The sequence below is a fragment of the Schistocerca cancellata genome, chromosome 6 (assembly GCF_023864275.1).
Source record: "Schistocerca cancellata isolate TAMUIC-IGC-003103 chromosome 6, iqSchCanc2.1, whole genome shotgun sequence".
NCBI classification, from domain to species: domain Eukaryota; kingdom Metazoa; phylum Arthropoda; class Insecta; order Orthoptera; family Acrididae; genus Schistocerca; species Schistocerca cancellata.
The window spans coordinates 249,899,614-249,921,532 of NC_064631.1; the positions used below are offsets into that span (position 1 = coordinate 249,899,614).

The 21,919-nt window shown below is 42.2% G+C and overlaps 1 protein-coding gene across 1 annotated transcript in view; it reads left to right on the forward strand.

The window, feature by feature from the left end:
* Positions 1–21,919, forward strand: part of LOC126191545 (coiled-coil domain-containing protein 25) — a 60,259-nt gene that overhangs the window by 25,476 nt on the left and 12,864 nt on the right. Inside the window, exons 4-5 of the mRNA XM_049932453.1 lie at positions 10,308–10,487; positions 17,069–17,271. Coding sequence (XP_049788410.1) covers positions 10,308–10,487; positions 17,069–17,271 — 383 coding nt within the window. The remainder of the gene's footprint in view (positions 1–10,307; positions 10,488–17,068; positions 17,272–21,919) is intronic.

Below are 21,919 nucleotides of genomic sequence, written 5' to 3' on the forward strand. Positions count from 1 at the left end.
GTGTAGAATTTTTATTAATGTATCTATCAGTGACCACTCAAAAAATAAAAATCTTTTATCCTGCATATGCCGATTAGTTTCTAACTAAAAATTCATCCATACAGCTGTGGGAGTTGTCCTTACAAATGATTACAGTTTAAATTTGAAATTTGTTCTGCAAATTATGAGATATTGCTTGTTGTTGGACAAATGGTCAAGCATTTCTGGAACTACATAGCCCTTCTGAGCCAGTGGTAACTTAAGTAGTGAGTAATGATAGTAATTTTTTCTGGTTTGTGGCTTTGAAAATAACTGAAGGTGGCTAAGTGTCTGGAAAATTGGAAGTTCTTGGGGAAATAGAATGTACTGGAAAATTCAGGGAATTTTGGAAGACTGAAGGAATTCTGAGAATGCATGATTGTAGTTCAACTGATTGTTGATGGAATGAGGTTATGGATCACGCTAAGATTCTGCTTAGGAAACCTTTGATTGTGAAGTCACATAAAAAATGTGAAGAAATTCATTGAATTGTTGTAATGTTGTCATCACGATGAGGCAACTGTGACACAGGATGTATGGAAAAAAAGAGTTATATACAAAACATATCAGTTTTAGTAAAAGCTCAAAATGAGAGTGGAAGGAATCCAAGGGGGGAAAAAAATCAATGATTTGAAGCAGTTGAAAATTAAATTTTTGGTGATTACAAAATGTACATAATCAGTCACAGAAAAGAAAATATGTTAGAAAATGCTATATGCAAAATTAAATTACCATAATCATTATTATGTTGCAAGATATGACTGCTTTGCAGGAGCTGTTTTCATGTGAGCTGGTGACAGGGTGTTTAAGAAATATTGGTATTTGATTTAGAAATATAGAAAAGTACTGTAAAGTAATAAATTCTCTTCTTGATGAGTACTATGACATTATGCTTATTCTTCTGAATTAACTTTCAACTGAAGCAAACAAACCTGAACAGTAAAATAATGCAGATAGTATTTCTATTATGATGTGAAGTATGATTATATTGAGAAATTTGAAATTTATCTGCAGTAACAGTGTTAGAAAACATTACAACTGACCATTATTTCTTGAACAACAGAAGTAATCAGTTTGTGTATATCTTGTTTTTAGTCATAGGTGAACTTCGAATAATTGCTACTAAGGGACATGATAACAAAAAAAAACCTTGAGAACCAGCCAAGTAAGACTTGATACCACACAAAAAATTTCTCTCACATAAAAAAAAAAAATTAAGGCAAATTTGGAATTTCAGCCTGGAAAAACTTGAAGCTTTGCAGGGGAATATTTTGATGAAACAAAGCCTCTGATCATTGAACAGTTCTTTTCAAACTTTTGACAGATTACTTATTAGGAATTTCACTAGCAAAGACACAGTTAGAACACTTAACTACTTGAAAGGTTTTTATACGATGACAATGGATAACCTCATATATTATTCCCACTGTTTACTTTTGTGATTTATGTCCAAACAATCCTGTTGTCGTCGTCATTTTTCTGCAATTAATACTCTTATTCTGTGTGATGAACCACGGCTGAATGTTGTGCTATACTACTATGCTGGTTGAGGTATGTTAAGTGGAAGGTCATTCACAAATACTTAGAGTGGACCCTTGTGGACCCAAAGTGAGCTGTGTAATGTGTAAATTTCCGGTGGTCACTAAAATTTGAATTCTTCATCACTGTTTTGTTTCATTTTGCTAGCTATGCTTCAAACCATGTGTTTGTAATACAAGCAGTTGTGTGCAATTGCTTTGTACTATTCACACAATTTGTAGGTGGTGATGTTTTGTTATTAAATATTTTTAATATTTTGTGAGTGCGCATGTATATGGCATTGCAAGTAGAACAATCATTTTGGAAGCCAAACATGATGTACCAAGTAAATTGTTTCTGCTTAATTATAAAATTAAGGCTCTGAAGATCACACACACATTACTTTCTCAGATATTTTAGAGAAAAAAAAAAAAAAAGGTCAGCAAGGAAATTGGGTGGTAATTGACTAAGTTTTCCTGATACTATTCTTATGAAAGTCACATTTGGAAAAATCCCCCACATTAGTGTTGCATTTCATGTATCACTAGGGATATGACTTAGTAAATTAGTAAAACTCAATAATTATGTTAAAAATTCCATTGACACTTAGTGATCTTTACATTTATGATTTGTTAAAAAAAAAAATGTCAGTGCATGTAGTTAATCAGATTCTTGTAGGATCATATTTTCAGTGTACTCCTTTCTTCTCCAACTGTACTTCTTGAGTTGCCATTTACAAAATACTTTAAATTTGTGTTATATCAGTTACTGGTTTCTAACATTGACACAGATTATTGAGAAATTCTTTGAATCTCACTGGCGTCTCTTTACTTCATAAGCCTCATCAAAATCTTCTTGTACCCTATTCTTAAAATATTGTATCTTGGTGTCACTGATAAATATGAGTATTTTGCATGGACATGTCTCAAAGTTGTATACTATTTGTATGTAAATCTGCTCTAAAATGTCACTAAATGTAGAAATATGGCTCAGTAACAATTCACTATTGGGACGTGATTCCGTAACTACAACTCATAGATTATGCCATATGAATGGGGAAAGAGATTAAGTGCCAGCTTCTTAGTTTTCAAATTTTATAGAATGTTTGTCTCTTTCACCAGACACTTCCAATTCCCATGTGATTGTATATACACTGTCTTCTGACAATAAAGAGAAAGAAGCACCCAGAAGCGCCCCCCCCCCCCCCCCCCCTGCGAGTCCAGGAGTTAGAATAGGCCCGAGGTATCCCTGCCTGTCACAAGAGGTGACTAAAAGGAGTCTCTCACGTTTTGCCCTTTATGTGATGGTCCCCTGTCGGGTTTGACCTCCATCTTCCTAAAATTTCTCGAAGAGCGAGCCAGTTGCGGAAGGGCACCTTACATGGTACTTCGTGTCCATCGGGCATTGAGAACTGTAGCCCACTTTCTCGTCGACGCATTGCAGTCCCAGTTCTGCTCATTCTACATCTCTCGGGTGAGGCCACCTTCCTGGGTGCATTTTCCACCATGCACTATGCAGTGTCGCTTTGTGCGCCGATGATAACCATGGACTTCTTAGCACCTCATATCCAGCATGGTAGCCAGTCCGTTGTGGTGGGGCCGTCATGTACCCTGTTGATTGTAGCCCCCTGACAACACAGGAATCGCTCTGCTGATGCCTGCGCCATTAACTCCCCACATATGCCATGGAGTAGATGTCCATCTCCCTGGGGCATCAGGACTCCCGGCAATGGCCATCCTCCCATGTGGCTCTTGCTGAGGCCGGGTGACGCCTGTGGGGAGGGGCCCTGGTTGGAATAAGTGGCATCGCATCAGGGTGGATGACACGCCATGGAGCATAGTACATCATCTCTTGCTGGTGGTCCGCCACCAGCAACCTCTAAGCGGGCATAGTCTAATTTCAGTGCTAAGAAATAAGACCCCAAATCATTCCCCTCCCTGGACACACCGTGGGAGGAATGCCAGGCTAAGGATGACAGTGAAGCTTATTCGCCCCGGTACCTCGTATGTACGAGAGTTGATGGGGAATCTTTCATGTCCATGAAGCTTCAGTTTTTGTGGAGCATTTGGAGGACAAATTTGGGGAGGTGGAGGGCTTGTCCAAAATGTGCTCTGGCACAGTCTTGATAAGAACAGCATCCTCTGCCCAGTCATGGGCATTACTCACTTGTGACAAGTTGGGGGATGTTTCTGTTACCATCACGCCCCATAAGAGCTTAAATATGGTCCAGGGTATTATAGTCCACAGGGACCTCCTTTTGCAGTCTGACGACGAGCTGCGCGCAAATTTAGAGTGGCGAGGTATTCATTTCATCCGACGCGTCCATCGTGGTCCGAGGGATATTCAGGTTGCCACCGGTGTCTTCATCTTGGCCTTCGAGGGTGACACATTGCCCAAGAGGGTCAAGGTGATGGTCTACCGCTGTGACGTCAAGCCATATATCCCTCCCCCAATGTGGTGCTTTAAGTTCTGGAAGTTTGGCCATATGTCTTCCCACTGTACATCCAGCGTCACATGTCGAGTTTGTAGACATCCATCACATCCCAATACTTCATGTGCCCCACCTCCAATCTGTGTCAGCTGCAGAGAGCATCATTCACCTTGCTTGCCAGGCTGCAGGATTTTACTGAAAGAGAGGAAAACCATGGAATATAAGACCCTGGACCAATGGACCTACACTCAGGCTAAGAGGAAATTTGAGCACTTACATCCTGTGGATATGACCTTCTCTTACGCCGCTGCTACAAGAACAGTTGTCGCCGCATCAGTTCCTCGCATTCCTGTTGCCTCTCAGAAGCAGAAGACTACAACTGTCCCCTTGGTGGGGAGCACTGCCCTCCCTGTTGCTCCCACACCACCTACTTCGCGGGCACCCCCCCCCCCCCCCCCCCATCAACCTTTGGGGTTATAAGTTCCCACTTCTGAGGAGGAGAAGCGGAAGTCATCTTCGGCTCCTCTCACTAGGAAGGGGTCCCTTGGGTCACTCCCTCCCCAGATTTCTGCTAATGGGAAATATAACACCCACCAGTGGCTGAAGAGCCCAAAAGCAGCTGGTCGTAAGGCTTCACGCTCATCCTCAGTCCCGGACACTGAGTCAGTGAAGTCCTCCCAGCCAGGGAAATTCAAAGAGCAGTGAGAGAAATCCAAAAAGAAGGTCCCCAAAACCAAGGGAATTGCGGTGGCACACACACCACCATTACCTACAAGCTCTGTGTCTGCAGATGAGGTGGAGCTTCTGGCGTCCGCTGAGGACCTAGATCTCTCCGGACCCTCAGACACAATGGATATAGATTGCTCAGGCAAAAAGTCGGTGGCAGCAGGTGACCTGAGGCGTAAACTGCCTCATTGAATGTTCCGTGCCTTCCCAGTCTAACGATGATGTCATCCTCGATTCGAATTACGGCGGTTTTTTCCACCGCCTGGCTGAGCTATGGCAACTGTTAAGCTTTACACCTGCTTTCTGCATTGCCCTCCAGGAAACCTGGTTCCCAGCAGTGCGGACCCCTGTCCTCCGCAGCTATAAGGGATACTACAGAAACCATAGTGACTGCAGGTGGAGTTTGCGTTTATGTCCTAAACTTAGTCTGTAGTGAAACTGTGCCCCTTCAAACCCCTCTTGAAGCTGTGGCTGTCGGAATAAGGATGATGCAGGAAATAACTGTCTGCAATGTATATCTTCCTCCAGATGGTGCAGTATCCCTGAATGTATTAACTGCACTGATTGATCAGCTCCCTCAACCTTTCCTACTTTTGGGAGATTTTAACTCCCATAACTCCTTGTAGGGTGGCACCGTGCTTACTGGCAGAGGCAGAGATGTCGAAACTTTACTGCCTCAGTTCGACCTCTGCCTTTTAAATACTGGGGCCGCCACACATTTCAGTGCGGCTCATGGTAGTTACTCGGCCATTGATTTATCAATTTGCAGCCCAGGACTTCCCATCAATACAGTGGAGAGCACTTGATGACTTGTGTGGTAGTGACCAGTTTCCCATCTTCCTGTCTCTGCCCCGGCGTCAGGCCCACAGACAACTGCTCAGATGGGCTTTAAACAAGATGGACGGGGAAACTTTCACCTGTGCTGTCACCATTGAATCTGCCCCACACTGTAACATTGATGTGATGGTTGGGCTGGTGACAACAACAATTGTTTCTGTGGCAGAAAACACGATCCCTCGGTCTTTAGGGTGCCCCCGGCGAAAGGCAGTGCCTTGGTGGCCGCCGGAAGTCGCTGAAGCAATTAAGGAGTGTTGGCGAGCTCTACAGTGGCATAAGCGGCACCCTTCCCTGGAGCACCTCATAGCCTGTAAACGGCTCCGTGCACGCCTTCACCAACTTATCAAACAACAGAAGCAGGAGTGTTGGGAGAGATATGTCTCGACCATTGGGTGCCAAGTCTGGACAAAGATCAAACGTGTTTTCGGGAACCAGACCCCAACAGGTGTTCCCGGTGTTACCATCAGTGGTGTGCTATGTACCGATACAAATGAAATTTCCGAGCACTTTCCTGCGCACTAGGCGCGAGCCTCTGTGTCGGAGAATTACCTCCCATCCTTTCGCACTCTCAAACGGCGGCTGGAAGGGAAAGTCCTCTTGTCCACTACACGCCACAGTGAATCCTGTAACGCCTCACTTGCAGAGTGGGAGCTCCTCAGAGCCCTTTGCAAATTGCCCCGACACAGCTCCTGGGCCAGATCAGATTCACAATCAGATGATTAAACATCTCTCATCTGACTAGAAGTGACATCTCCTCATCATCTTCAACTGGATATGGTGCGATGGTGTCTTTCCATTGCAACGGCGGGAGAGCTCAGACCTGGTAAAAACCCGCTTGATGTGGATAGCTATCAGCCCCACCAACATTCTTTGTAAGCTGCTGGAATGGTGTGTCGGCAGTTGGGTTGGGTCCTGGAGTCACGTGGCCTATTGGCTCCAGGGTTGCTCTACCACTGATAATCTTGTGTCTCTCGAGTCTGCCATCTGATGAACAGCCTTTTCCAGATACCAACATATGGTTGCCATCTTTTTTGATTTAAGAAAAGCGTATAACACAACTTGGCGACATCATATCCTTGCCACATTATACGAGTGGGGTCTCTGAGGCTTGCTTCCGATTTTTATCCAAAATTTCCTGTCACTTCGTACTTTCTGTGTCCAGGTTGATACCTCCCATTGTTTCCCCCATATCCAGGAGAATGGGGTTCCGCAGGGCTTTGTATTGAGTGTATCTCTATTTTTAGTGGCCATTAACAGTCTAGCAGCAGCTGTAGGGCCGTCCGTCTCATCTTCTCTGTATGCAAACAACTTCTGCATTTCGGACTGCTCTACCAGTCCTGTTGTTGCTGAGCGGTGCCTACGGGAAGCCATCCACAAGGTGCAGTAATGGGCTCTAGCCCATGGTTTCCAATTTTCGGCCGCAAAGTCATGTGTTATGCACTTCTGTTGGCATTCATCCAGAACCAGAACTTTACCTTAATGACGATCCACTCACTGTAGTGGAGACATATCAATTCTTAGGACTGGTTTATGGTGCCCGATTGACTTGGTTTCCTCACCTTCATCAGCTTAAGCGGAAGTGCTGGCAGCACCTCAGTGGCTTCCGCTGCCTGAACAACACCAACTGGGGTGCAGATCGCTCTACACTGCTGCAGCACTGCAGAGTCATTGTTCAATCCCGCCTTGACTGTGGGAGTCTGGTTTATGGCTCAGCAAAGCCTTCAGCGTTGTATTTACTCGACCCAGTGTACCACTGTGGCATTTGCCTAGCGGCAGGAGCTTTTAGGACGAGTCCGGTGACCAGTGTCCTTGTGGAGGCCGGAGTTCCTCCATTGCAGGTTAGGCATGCACTACTGCTGGCCAGTTACATTGTACATGTTTGTAGATCTCCTGCGCATCCGAATCGCTGTCTCCTTTTCCCACCCACAACGGTTCATCTCCCGCATTGGCAACCCAGGTCTGGGCTTCAAATTGTAGTTCGTGTCCGATCCCTTCCTTACGAATTGGAGTCCTTGCCTTTACCACCGATACCTGAGGTGCATTCACGCACACCTCCATCGTGTACACCTTGGCCGCGGCTTCACCTGTACCTTTCACATGGCCCTAAGGGCTCAGTTAACCCCACAGTTCTCTGCTGCCACTTCCTCTCGATTCTTGGCATGTACTGAGACCACGAAGTGATTTACACCGACAGCTCAATAGCTGATACTCATGTTGGCTTCACATATGTCCATGGAGGACACATTGAACAGCATTCTTGCCTGCTGGCTGCAGTGTTTTCACTGCCGAGCTGGTGGCTATATCTTGTGCTCTTGAGCACATTCGTTCATGCCCTGGGGAGTTATTTCTTTTGTGTACTGGCTCCTTGAGCAGCCTGCAAGCTATTGATCAGTGCTACCTTCGTAATGCTTTTGTAGCGACTATCCAAGAGTCCATCTCTGCCCTGGAACGGTCCAGTCATTCAGTGGTGTTTAGAGCCCAGGTCACGTTGGAGCCCCAGGTATCGGACTTGCAGACAGGTTGGTCAAACAAGCTATGCAGAAATCGCTTATGGAGATTGCCTTCTCTGCAACTGACCTGCATTCAGGTTTTGCGGCTTCAGGAGACGAAATTGCATAACCTCAACATGCACAACAAACTGTGTGCCATTAAGGAGACTACGAATGTGTGGCAGTCCTCCATGTGGGCCTCTCGCACGGATTCGGTGGTTCTCTGCTGACTCCGCATTGGCCATGCTTGGGTGACACACGGCTGCTTCCTGCGCCGTGATGACCCACCTCAGTGTCAATGCGGCACCCGGCTGACAGTGGCCCATACCTTGGTGAGCTGTCCTTCTTTGGCTGCGCTGCGATGGAGTCTTCAGTTACCGGACTCGTAGCCATTAATTTTAGCTGACATCGCCTCATTGGCTAATTTAGTTTTACGTTTTGTACGTGACGGTGGGTTTTACCATTCTATATGAGTTTTAGCGCATGTCCTGTCTCCCTTTGTGTTCTCCACTCTAATGCTTTTAGTATGGATGTTTTAATGTGTCGCAGAGTGGATGGCTTTTCCTTTTTATTCTCGTGGTTAGCCAGCCACGGTCATCTGCTCTCTTGTTTTTACCCCTTCTACTTGTTTCTTGCTTATCTCTGTGGTTTTATTTTCCTGTTTTGTCCATAGTAGTGTTGGTTGTTTTTCTGTTGTTCTTCTGGTTCTTCCTTTCTCCTGTTATTGTGCTGTATGTCTCCTTTTTTTTCTTCTTTCCCTTGTGTAATTATTTTACTGGGAACAAGGAAGCGATGACCTTGCAGTTTGGTCCCTTCCCCTTCTTTTTTAAACCAACCAACAAACCACCGAGAAGATATGATTGGATGTGAGTGTAATTCGTACATGTACACACCATCGGCGAGTATGTAAGTGATTAGAGGTACAATTCTCTGTGACAGGTTGGACGACCCCCAGAGTGCGTTAATGTTGTTTGTATTTAGTGTTGTTACCAAGCAGGGTATATAAGGGGTGTGAACTGTGTAGAGGTGTAGATATCACAGAGATGCCAAACACTGGTGTGAAATAGTCTTTTCAGCATCTGACAGAGTGTCACTGGACTCTCATTTTGGATCTCCATTTGGCTGGCTGGTCAAATTGTGCGATATCCATATTCGCGGGGCATTCAGATGCGACAGTGGCCTGGTGCTGGGCTACATGAGAATGTGAGGGCAGGCATACTCACGTTAAGATTTGGATCAGCTGTGTCTTGACTGCTACAAGGGAGGATATTGTGCACTAAGCACATCATAACCTATTCACTCCTGTACCTGCCATCCAAGAGCAAGTTATGGCCTGCTGTAACATTCTGTGTCATTCTGCACCATTGATTGGAGAATAGCAACAGCAGGACTAGGGAATTACCATCCCACACATAGGTTGCCACTGCACAAATGGCTGCGTTTGGAATGATGTGTCACAAAGCAAGGACTACTGATGAATAGGCTCACATTGTGTTCAATGGTGAAGTGATTCTCGACTACCCTTGGCGACCATTGTCTGTGAATAAGGCATGCTCCGTGATTCTCGACTACCCTTGGCGACCATTGTCTGTGAATAAGGCATGCTCCGTGATTCTCGACTACCCTTGGCGACCATTGTCTGTGAATAAGGCATGCTCCATTCTCCCAGTGTTTTGGAGAGGCATGCCAGTGTTAATACTGATAAATGGGCTCATACTTCCAAGTTCTTTGTAAATTTTACTTGATTTTGTAATCACCAAAATAACATCACATACTCTCTCAACCTGTGTTTAATTTCACTTCTTGTGCCTCTTCTGGGTGCTTCACTTTTCTTGTCAGGCAGTGTAGTTTTTAAACACAAATAGTTGCAATTAAGCAAAGCGGGTTACTATTAAATTTTTAGTGTACTGAACAAGTGGAAGAATGGTTATTATTGTTTTATAAAGTGTTTCTGTTTCTATTAATTATGTATTGTGAAAACTGTATTTACAGTCCAGTAATGTAAAGAACCATGTTGGCTGATTATGTACAATATGATGCATAATATCATTAGCTCATTGAAATTCAGTTGAATGCTGATGCTTACAAATTTAGTTTGTAATTTTATGTTCAGGTATATACCAGCGTTCGAAATTACTTCCTGCTGGTTTATTATTTATTGTGATTTTAAAAATTGTTCTCCCTAATCATGTAACTTTGATTGTTACTTCTTCTGTAATAAATATAATTGCATTTATATTCTCTGTAATACCTAAAACATAACTTCTATCTTTTCAAAAATGTTTCAGGGTCAGACTCTAGATGATATACCAACTTCAGTTTTAGAAGATGCAGCACAACTTGTGAAAGCTAACAGCATCCAGGGCAATAAACTTAACGATGTAGATGTTGTGTACACAATGTGGTCCAACTTGAAAAAAACAGATAGCATGGAAGTTGGTCAAGTTGGATTTCATCGAGATAAAGAGGTAAAATATTTTACCTTTTTCTTTTATTTTGTAAAAAAAATTTATGGAGTGCATTATTCTTCATAAAATTATTGGGGATAGTCACAGCTTCTTAAGGTTGTAAGCAACTAGTACTACATGAACAAATGTGGGATATCTTCTCTGGAATACATGTTTACATTGGCTGTAAAGCAAAAGGCAGTGATCTTGATTATAAATGTTTCCAGTCTCAGGGGAAAGATGTAACAGATTCATGTATGCTGCGCAGCTGTTATCAATTTATAACACTGCAGTCAACAATCCTGGACATCTCCACAAGTCCTGCCTCTGTTCAAGAATCCAGTTGTAACTGGCGAATTTTAGTGTTTGTCACTTTTTGTCCTCTGGAGTTTTTTAATAGGTTTTTAGCTAGTTGCAAACTCTTCATTATAATTTAAAACTTTAACAAATGAGGTGAAAAGGAAGGCACCCCCACCACAAGAACCTATATTTATGGCATAACCTTCAAGGAAAGAAAAAAGAAAGTCATTTGCATGCTTTACTCATTCATATGAAACACAAGAATGAATGGCACACAATGAGCACAAAGGTAAATTCTTTAAGTATACTAATCATTCGCAACATCTAAGAATTTTATTCCCATACACAAATTGTTTGTCTATAATAACCCTTCAGATTAACCTGTTAAGGCAGGTAAAGCCCGTATTCCACAAAACACTTAAGGTGTACACCTCTGCAGCAGCACCCCAAGTGCCAAGTGTTCAAATTAAAATTTTCTTGAAGCTCAAGGGTACTATTTATTAAGCAGTTGTTGTTCTCTTAAGGAGCTATCACAGAATTATGTTACTACTGTTCTGAATTATGGGCTCAACTGTTCATTTCATATTATGATACATGTTTGCATAAGCATATCTTTACCTAAATTTACATTGCAGCATTTTGCATGATGATGTTGCAGTTATTTCTGGAGTTATTGACCTGGCAGCATCTGTTACCATTAGATTTACAGCAAAATGATGTGAAAATGCCAATCTTATTGGTTTTGACCCTGACTGAGAAGAAGGGGAGAAGGCAGGGTTATATATTTCCCATTAATGAAGGAATTGAGGGTTGGAGATCACAGGAAATTCAGAACTTCATGTGAATGAGTGTGGCTTGTTCTGACAAGCTTCTGTCTATGATATAGGTTGGAATTCACTCAAGTGACAGTAACGAGGAAAAAAAATTCGCCTTCTTGAAAATAAAAAGCAAACCATGTTTTTATATCATTGATAAAGTACATTTCTTGTTACATTACAGGCTGGTTATCACATTACAGTTTTCTGGCAACTGTACAAGATACAAGGAATGCTTTTTGCAAACAGCTTGTGTAATGGAATGTGTGGCAGCAAAAAATATTGCATTTGTTTAATTATGGCATTTATGAAAACATGCAAAAGCTCCAATACAAACACCTGAAGTTAGCTGCAGGCTGCAGACAACAAAAGTACACCATGAGCAATAGCAAATGGAAAGCACACTGGAAATACCCCCCTTTTGTGTGTGCATGTGTTATTGCTGTGTAGTGCACATGCACAGAATTACGTGAGATTAGAACTGCTGTCTGTTATCGCACGAGTGTAATGTGTTTCCTATTCTCTTAAGCCCCATTTTTTCTATCCCCAGATGGCAGCCACATTAGACCTGTTTCATACTTGGCGGATTGTCATGTAATACCCCCTTAAGAAATTTTGATGTTGCGTTGGTGGATGCTGTTACTGTTTTTGATAGCATGTTGTTGCAGTCGAGATGTTCGGTTGTCACACACAGTTCACATTTTTTACTTTTTACTTTCCTGTGCACATATTTGTTTTTGTGATGTTGTTAGTCAAATAACACCACGCCATGAAAAAGTGGGATGAATATCACAACTTCCCAAGCAAGTTGCTCTTTAAGTGGGCTAGTGAAAGGCTAGCAACTGAATATGATTTTATTACAGCAGTTTACCTTGAAAACAAGGGCGATGAACTTGAGGACAATATTATGGAAATGGAAGAGGATTTAGACGAAGATGAAATGGGAGATACGATACTGCGTGAAGAGTTTGACAGAGCACTGAAAGACCTGAGTCGAAACAAGGCCCCTGGAGTAGACAACATTCCATTGGAACTACTGACTGCCTTGGGAGAGCCTGTCCTGACAAAACTCTATCATCTGGTGAGCAAGATGTATGAAACAGGCGAAATACCCTCAGACTTCAAGAAGAATATAGTAATTCCAATCCCAAAGAAAGCAGATGTTGACAGATGTGAAAATTACCGAACAATCAGTTTAATAAGCCACAGCTGCAAAATACTAACACGAATTCTTTACAGACGAATGGAAAAACTAGTAGAAGCCGACCTCGGGGAAGATCAGTTTGGATTCCGTAGAAATACTGGTACACGTGAGGCAATACTGACCTTACGACTTATCTTAGAAGAAAGATTAAGGAAAGGCAAACCTACGTTTCTAGCATTTGTAGACTTGGAGAAAGCTTTTGACAATGTTGACTGGAATACTCTCTTTCAAATTCTAAAGGTGGCAGGGGTAAAATACAGGGAGCGAAAGGCTATTTACAATTTGTACAGAAACCAGATGGCAGTTATAAGAGTCGAGGGACATGAAAGGGAAGCAGTGGTTGGGAAGGGAGTGAGACAGGGTTGTAGCCTCTCCCCGATGTTATTCAATCTGTATATTGAGCAAGCAGTAAAGGAAACAAAAGAAAAATTCGGAGTAGGTATTAAAATCCATGGAGAAGAAATAAAAACTTTGAGGTTCGCCGATGACATTGTAATTCTGTCAGAGACAGCAAAGGACTTGGAAGAGCAGCTGAACGGAATGGACAGTATCTTGAAAGGAGGATATAAGATGAACATCAACAAACGCAAAACGAGGATAATGGAATGTAGTCGCATTAAATCGGGTGATGCTGAGGGTATTAGATTAGGAAATGAGACGCTTAAGGTAGTAAAGGAGTTTTGCTATTTGGGGAGCAAAATAACTGATGATGGTCGAAGTAGAGAGGATATAAAATGTAGACTGGCAATGGCAAGGAAAGCGTTTCTGAAGAAGAGAAATTTGTTGACATCGAGTATAGATTTAAGTGTCAGGAAGTCGTTTCTGAAAGTATTTGTATGGAGTGTAGCCATGTATGGAAGTGAAACATGGACGATAAATAGTTTGGACAAGAAGAGAATAGAAGATTTTGAAATGTGGTGCTACAGAAGAATGCTGAAGAGTAGATGGGTAGATCACACAACTAATGAGGAAGTATTGAATAGGATCGGGGAGAAGAGAAGTTTGTGGCACAACTTGACCAGAAGAAGGGATCGGTTGGTAGGACATGTTCTGAGGCATCAAGGGATCACCAATTCAGTATTGGAGGGCAGCGTGGAGGGTAAAAATCGTAGAGGGAGACCAAGAGATGAATACACTAAGCAGATTCAGAAGGATGTAGGTTGCAGTAGGTACTGGGAGATGAAGAAGCTTGCACAGGATAGAGTAGCATGGAGAGCTGCATCATACCAGTCTCAGGACTGAAGACCACAACAACAACAACAACCACCACCTTGAAAACTACACTTCACATAAAATTTGGATGTTGTCATTGGAATGTTGCTGAGGAGTCGCTATTGAGAGAATTTATTTGTAACATTACTGGCAACTGAACATGTAGCTCTCTCATTTTTTTCATCTATACTTATGAGGAGAGATCCCCAGTAGTGGGATCGACTTTTTGGAACCAAATGTACGGTGATGTAGGTTAAGATCTCAGATATTACACCCTGCAGCCATTCACCTTGGTGAGCTCTTGTATGGCAGTAACTGATGACAAAAATTTTGAAATTTTGTGCGATGTTAAAAAAGTTGTTTTAAATGGTCGGGTTGGGTGATTGAATGAATAGGATAAGGGTGTCTCAAGAAGGAACTTGTGGGTTCGAATCTTGTCAGGTGCATTACATTTTTTATTTTTCAGTCTTTATGAAAATGACTTTGATTATTATTTTATTCAATTAACCAGTTATATGTATTTCTATACCTTTGTCACGTCATTTTAATCACTGTATGAACATTTTAATTTGGTTTATGTTTTTTCCTTTATATAATTCTTTTTCCACTTCGAATTTTTGTGAATGTGATTTTGATTGTATTTATCTATAATAATATTCAGTTATTGAAAATTTCAATCTATCTGTTAAACAACAATAGATGAAATAATCTATTTATATTGACCGTGCAATGGTGTGAAAAACGTGCGTTTTTTTTTTCTTTTCTTTTTTTTTTTTTTAAACTGTATGTGCAGTCTTTTTTTGCATGAAAAACGTCATAGAAATGCTTAAAACAGAACCCAAATTTCTACTGCACTATGGACAAAATAACAGGTGAAGATTTAAATGAAAGAAGAGGTTATAAGCAAAAGGAAATTCAAGCAAAATGAGGAATAGATATAATGAATGCAATAAACTGGATGAAAAAAGTAGAATGAGAAAAACAATAGAAATAATATTAAAATGAATACATAAAATTAATTAAAAACACATGACCAAAGGTTTCAAGTGGAAAAATAACAATAGGAAGAAAAATGAGAGCAAATGGAGAAGTTGATGTTATGATTAAAATGATGTGACAAAGGAAAGGAAATATAAAATTATATTTAAATCAGTTAATTGAATAAAAATGATGAGCAAAGTCAGTTTGATAGAGATTTACAAATATAAAAAGTTAATGCAACTGATGAGATCTGAACACACAACCTCCTGCATGTAAGGCCCTCACCCTATCCATTACATCACATGACCAGTCTATGCAATACAACTTTTTTAAAGCTATTTAGCATCACGCAAAATTCTGAAATTTTTTTTTTTTGTCTATTACTCGCAGTAACCTATGTAACTGTATAATGGTTTCAGAAATTCGATCCCATCACTGGGACCTCTCCTTGTTACTGACTGTACTCATTTGAAAATGTTTAAGATATGCTTAACGATACAATGAATTCAAAACTCTATCTTATTCATGTCATAAAATTGTAGTCATGCATTTATTTCCTTCAATTTTACTATTGCCATGTTAGTAGAGCATTGTGTGACTATGTTAGTCATAAAGTGTTCTTTTTGTTGCTAATGGGAAACCAAATACGTTGCATATGGTGAAGAGACTCGCATTCGGGAGGACGACGGTTCAATTCTGCACTTGGCCATCCTGATGTATGTTTTCCGTGATTTCCCTAAATCTCTCCAGGCAAATGCTGGGATGGTTCCTTTAAAAGGGCACGGCTGACTTCCTTCCCCACCCTTCCCTAATCTGATGAGACCAATGACCTCACTGTTTGGTCTCTTCCTCCAAACAACCCCCAGCCCCCCTCTGCAGTATCTTCTTCTTCTGTGGTGAAGAGTAGAAAAGTGTTGAATGATAGTTACCGACAACAGTAGCCAAATGATAACCTACTTCCTGGAAACCATGTCTGGGTCTTGCATTAAATAAATATGCAAAGATTGAATAGTTTTTTTCTGCTGATTGAATAACAGTCTTATCTCTTTATTTTTTAGAGTTGAAGGGGAAGGAAATATATAAAAAAGGGCAGAGATAATTCTCCTCGAATTTCACTTGGACCTTGGAAAATGAAATCTGGAACTGTGGCTTTGGGAAAGTCAAGCATCAGTGTCTTTTCGGAATGAACTAAAATTATTTTGGCTGTAGATTATTGGAATATTTTGTATATTTTTCCAGAGTTTATTTCTCAAGTTGACTCTGAATAGTTCCATAGATGTTGAGGAGGTAATCTAACCCAAGAACCCTGTAATTTATTGCTCAAACAGTACATACACATGGATGGCAAGATACAATACAATTAGCAATACACAAGTGGTCAGCACAGCCTTGCACTCTGGCCTATATATTCATTAGTTTCAGCAGGTGGTGCAGCCAGCAGGCTGTGCAGGCAGCTGCTGTCTTTAGCAGGCTGGGTGGCCTCTAGTGGCTGAATCAAGTGTAAACTTCTCTTGTGAACTATGAAGCAGCACACACACAAATTTGTTAGTTACAGCAGGAAGTGACAGAAAGAAGTTAATCTGAACCTATTTTATGTTGTAACACTCTTTATCATAGAACTGTGCACATTTAATCAATGTCACTAATTTTATGTTGTTATTGAATTACCTTTGCATGACTAGTGGAATATTGTTTGTTTGATGGTACATTGTGTATCAGACACCGAAACTGAGAGTTTCATCCTGGCAGCCCATTGGCTTTTTTTCCTTATGCCAATATCTTGTGCAGTGAAAAATGCAATATTACTCTATGATTCAAATTGCATGTTAAATAGTAGGCCATGAAGTAACAGTTCAGGTAAAGTATTTCACATATTGGAAGAAGATACCAGCATGTTTCTTCCAATAGAACCATGCACATGTGTCCAAACAAAGTGTAGAGTTTTGTGGACTACAGTACTTAGAAAAAGTTTTGTAGCACTTATTTCCATTTTAGCATTAGTGCTTTTTCCATTTGTATTTGTAATGAACAGTTGTATTATTGGAGACTGTGGAGTTATAAAAACATTGTTTGTGTTATTTGCTTATCAGGTACGAAAAATTCGAGTGGCAAAACGAAACAACGAAATTGTGAATCGATTAAACAAAACAAAACGTGAAGAGCATCCAGATTTGCAAGCAGAACGTGAACAAAGGGATCGTAAAGAACGGGAAGACAAAAAGAGGTTACTTCGAGAGCAACGTGAGAGAGAGAAGGAAGAAGAGAGAAGAAAGAAAGAAGAAGCTGAACTGAGGTATATTACAGCAAGAACGTAAATTTTATCCTGCAATTGGCATATTTTGTAATGTAGGTACCAAATATTCTGTTAATAAGTAGAAGGGTGACAGAGTATATAATGAATTCGAAAAGTAAATTTGCTTGGTGAGAGGATATTGTTTATATACGCTGCTGAGTCAAAACATTACAACCGCTTGTTTAATAGCATATTGCTCTACTTTCCAAATACAATACAGCAGCAGTTCTGTGTGACATGGATTTGACTAGTCTGTGGTAACTTTCTGGGGGTACAGGGCACCAAATGTACACACAAAGGACACACAATTCCTGTGATTTGTGAATGCAGAGCTGACTTCTGACAGTGATCCAAATGTGTTTCATCATGTTCAGACGAGCTGAATTTGGTCGTTAACTCATCAACTTGTGTTCATTGTCATGCTCCTTAAACCGTTATGGTACGATTCTGGCCTTGTGACTCAAACAGTTATCCTGCTGGAAGGTACCACTTCAGACGGAGTAGATATCAGGCATGAAAGGGCGCAGGTGGTCTATAATAATATTGCAGTAATCTGTGATGTTGCCTTTCATTACTACCACAAGTCCCACAGAAGATAAGGTGAATGTCCCCCGTAGCATAATACTACTCCCACCAGCTTGCTTTGATGGTGCCATTTATGTTTCAAGCAGCTGACTACCTGGATGAGTCATATCTGGACCCTAGCATTGTCCTGGTGTAATAAGAAATGTGATGCATCCTACCAGAGACACTTTTCCATAGTTCCGTGGTCCTATCTCGGTGATCTGTGCTAACCATCTGTGTAATTGACAGTGTCATTGGGTCAGCATAGGAACACACAGGGTTGTCGCTGCAGATCCCTGTGCTGAACAAATTGTGCTGAATGCAGTGCCGTGAAACAGCTGAGTCTGGCTCAGCACAGTACTCAGTGTTCAGTGCTTGTTCTGCTTCACAGAATGGGCAGTCCTCTTTATTTCCACATTCTGTAATGAGGTGAGGTGTGGATGTCCAGTACCTTATCACCATCTCAGTTTCACCATCCTTCAACCACTTTCCATTGATGATTACATCAAAAACAGCAGACCAGCTCTATAATTTCAGAGATGCTCATTCCCAGTCACAGTTCTATCAAAATCTGCCCTTTGTCAAATAGTAGAGGGATAGAGTCAACTAGAGGCACGTAACAAAGCAGGAAGTACCCTTCACCAGTGTTTCAACAGTCGTATCATTGTGCCCAGAAATGAAGAACATCCCACCCATAAGCCTTCCCACTCCTTCCAAATTAGTACTCCTCAGCCTACCTAACTTACGCCACACCTCCATCCAACTCCTTGCCACAAGAGTCATATCTTTGTGGAAGATGCAGATGCAAAACCTGTCTGATACATCCACCCAGCACATCCTAATCCAGTCCTGTCACAGGCTTATCCTATCCCATCAGATACAGGGCCACCTGTGAAAGCAGTCATGTCATACATTAGTTCTGCTGCAATTCATGAACGGCATTTTATGATGGTAAGACTACCTGTACAACTGGTAGAGCTGACTACCAAATGGCAGAACATGCTGCTGAGCACAACATGCTTGATTTCAATGGCTACTTCTTAACCCGTGCCGTGTGGATCCTTTCCCATGACACCTGCTTTTCTTACCTACATAGATGAAAGTTGTCCTTACAGCACATGCTTTGTTCCTGTAATCCTTCTTTCCACTGCTAGCCCCCTGCCTCACACCTTTACTAAAGTCGTCCTGCAACCACACCCTCTTCCATGCAGTCTACCCTTTCTCCATTCTGTCACCTCCTCCCAATCCACTCCTCCCCATCGTTGTTGTTATGTTCTGTTACCCATGTTGTATTACTATTGTGCCCACCTGCTGATTTGCCCTCCTGCTGTCGATGGATGAACTCGCCTCCAGACCACCGTCTGCTGCCGCTAAAAACCCTGTAAAAGACAATATCATGTGGCACGAAGTGATACTTGTGGCGTTCCTTTGGCCCCAGAGGCTGAGGAGGGTAGAGCAAGTGGAACAGTGTCCTGTGGTGGCAGCTGTGAAGCAATTCCAACAGTGATGGTGGTCCATCTTGTGGGTGCAAACAATATGAGGCAAGAAAAAGTTGCAACGCTTGATCCCTGGTGTGTGCAGAGTGGAGTTTTGCCATCTGTTGCTGGAAGGTTCTGACAAAACGTTTCGCTTCGCTGTTTGACTGTGGATGGAACGGTGCGCTAGTTAGATGCTGAATACCATTGTGTTCACAGAATGTTTCAAACTCATTTGATGTGAATTGAGGGCCGTTGTTTGACACTACTACTTCAGGTAAACCTGCTAGGCAATAAATTGATGACAACATCTGAATTCTGCTATGTGATGTTGTCGAGTTCTTTGCCACAGCAAACAGAAACTTGTGATATGACTCAACCACAGTCAACAGGTGTTCCAAAAAAGGTCCCGCATAGTCTATGTGCACACGTTGCCATGACGATAGTGGCATAGGCCAAGCAGAGAATTTTTATGGCGGAGTGGAGTGATTTTCTGCACATGCATGACACTGAGACATCATCTGTTCTATTTGGGCATTCATACCTTGCCAAGTACAGTGTCGACGCGCTAACTGTTTTGTACGAACAATCTCTCAGTGTCCTTGGTGATGCAACTGCAACACTTCTTTTTGCAAACCTTTAGGGATCGATACACGTGACTGGCCTCTGTCATTTTGAACAAGAATCACACCTTTCTGTACAGCGAGGCAATGCCGACATACAAAGTATCGGCCCACTTCAGGGTTCTTTATTCTATTCACTGAGTGAGACCAAGATTTGTGAATTTACTGGAGCAAAATGTTCAAATCAGAATCAGCTTCCGTGGCCTGTGCGATTTTCTTATAGTTAGGTGGAAAAGATTGAAGCAGTTCAGAATCCCGACTGAGCATCGATGTGACAAGATGCAGCAGAAGCATCAAAGTCTGCCATGGCCAATCGGGAAACATGAAAGCGCGTCCGCATTATCGTGTTTAGCTGTCGGATGATACACAAACTCTTACTGGTATTGAGACAACAACAAAGCTCATCTTTGCAATTTTTGGGCAGTTCATATAGGAACCGGTTTCGTCAGATGAAACAAGGACTACAAAGGCTTCTGATCCGTTACTAAGTAGAATTACCTGCTACACAAATAGCGTTGGAATTTAGTTACACCATGAGGTCAGCGCGACAGAATGTCAATCCTAAGGGCCCAGGTTCGATTTCTGGCTGGGTCAGAGATTTTCTCCACTCAGGGACTGGGTGTTGTGTTGTCCTAATCATCATCATTTCATCCCCATTGACGCACAAGTTGTTGAAGTGGCGTCAAATCAAAAGACTTGCACCCGGCGAACGGTCTACCCGACGGGAGGCTCTAGTCACACGACATTCATTCAGTTACACCATACACAATAGCCAAAGCCTCTTTCTCAATTTGTAAATAGTTACACTGAGCTTTGGACAACACTTTGATGTGAAAGCAATAGGTCTGTGTTCATCACCAGTTGTGTGCGAAAGCATTGCACTGATTCTGTAAGATGAAGCATCAACTTTAATAGAATTGGTTTGTCAGGATCAAAGTGAACTAAGCATCTATCACTGAGCAATGCATCTTTAAATTTTTAATAAGCTATTTGGCACTCATCTGTCCAAACAAAGGCAACATTATTGCGACGCAATGGAGCTGTGATTTGTGTAGCATTTGGTATGAACTGAATATAGTAGTTCATTTTTCCTAATACTGACTGCAGTTCTGTAACATTGTGAGGAACTGGCAAATCACATATGGCTAGCAAATGTGACTGAAGAGGATGTAAACCTTGACTGTTTATGATGTGACCAAGACACTGCAACTGAGGCTTAAAAAAATCACACTTGTCCAGTCGACACTTCAGTCCTGCATAAGATATCACATGAAACAAAGCACGTAAATTTGCAATATGTTCTTCAGGTGTACGAAATGCTACTACAATATCATCCAAATAGTTTGAACAGTCTGCACTTTGCAGTCAGCTGTTCCAAATAACACTTTACGTGGTGTTTTTTGTTTGTCCATTTTGCGGGCTGCTTATTGTCATGTGGCGGGCTTGGCCCCCTCAGTCTTGTGGGTTGCCTACTTCTCGTCTCCTGCGCCGTACCATCCTTCATGCCTCAGACAATTCTGGACCATTTTGGCACCTGAAATCCAGCGCGGTAGCCAGTCTGTCATCGTGTGGTTGTCAAGTACCCTCTTGGTGGTAGTCCCCTGACATCGTAGGGATCGCACTGCTGATGCCTGAGCTGCGACCTCCCCGCTTATGCCAAGGAGTAGGTGCCCATCCTTTCTGGGGCACCAGGACTCCCGGCAATGGCCATCCCTCAGGTGGCCCTTGCTGCGGCTGGGTGGCGCTCATGGGGAGAGCCCCTGATCGAAGTGGGTGGCATCAGGGCAGATGGCCCACAATGAAACGGGTTAAATAGGCTCAAGCTTTTGGTCACTCAGCCCCAGCAGTCTCCGATTCCCGTTCATTCCCCTCCCTGGCCAAACCTTGGGAGGACCATAGGGTGACTCAGTCTTGTGAGCCGTATTCGCCTCGGTACCTAGTTCGCTGCAGGACTAATGCAGAGACCTTTCAGGCAACAAAGCCCGA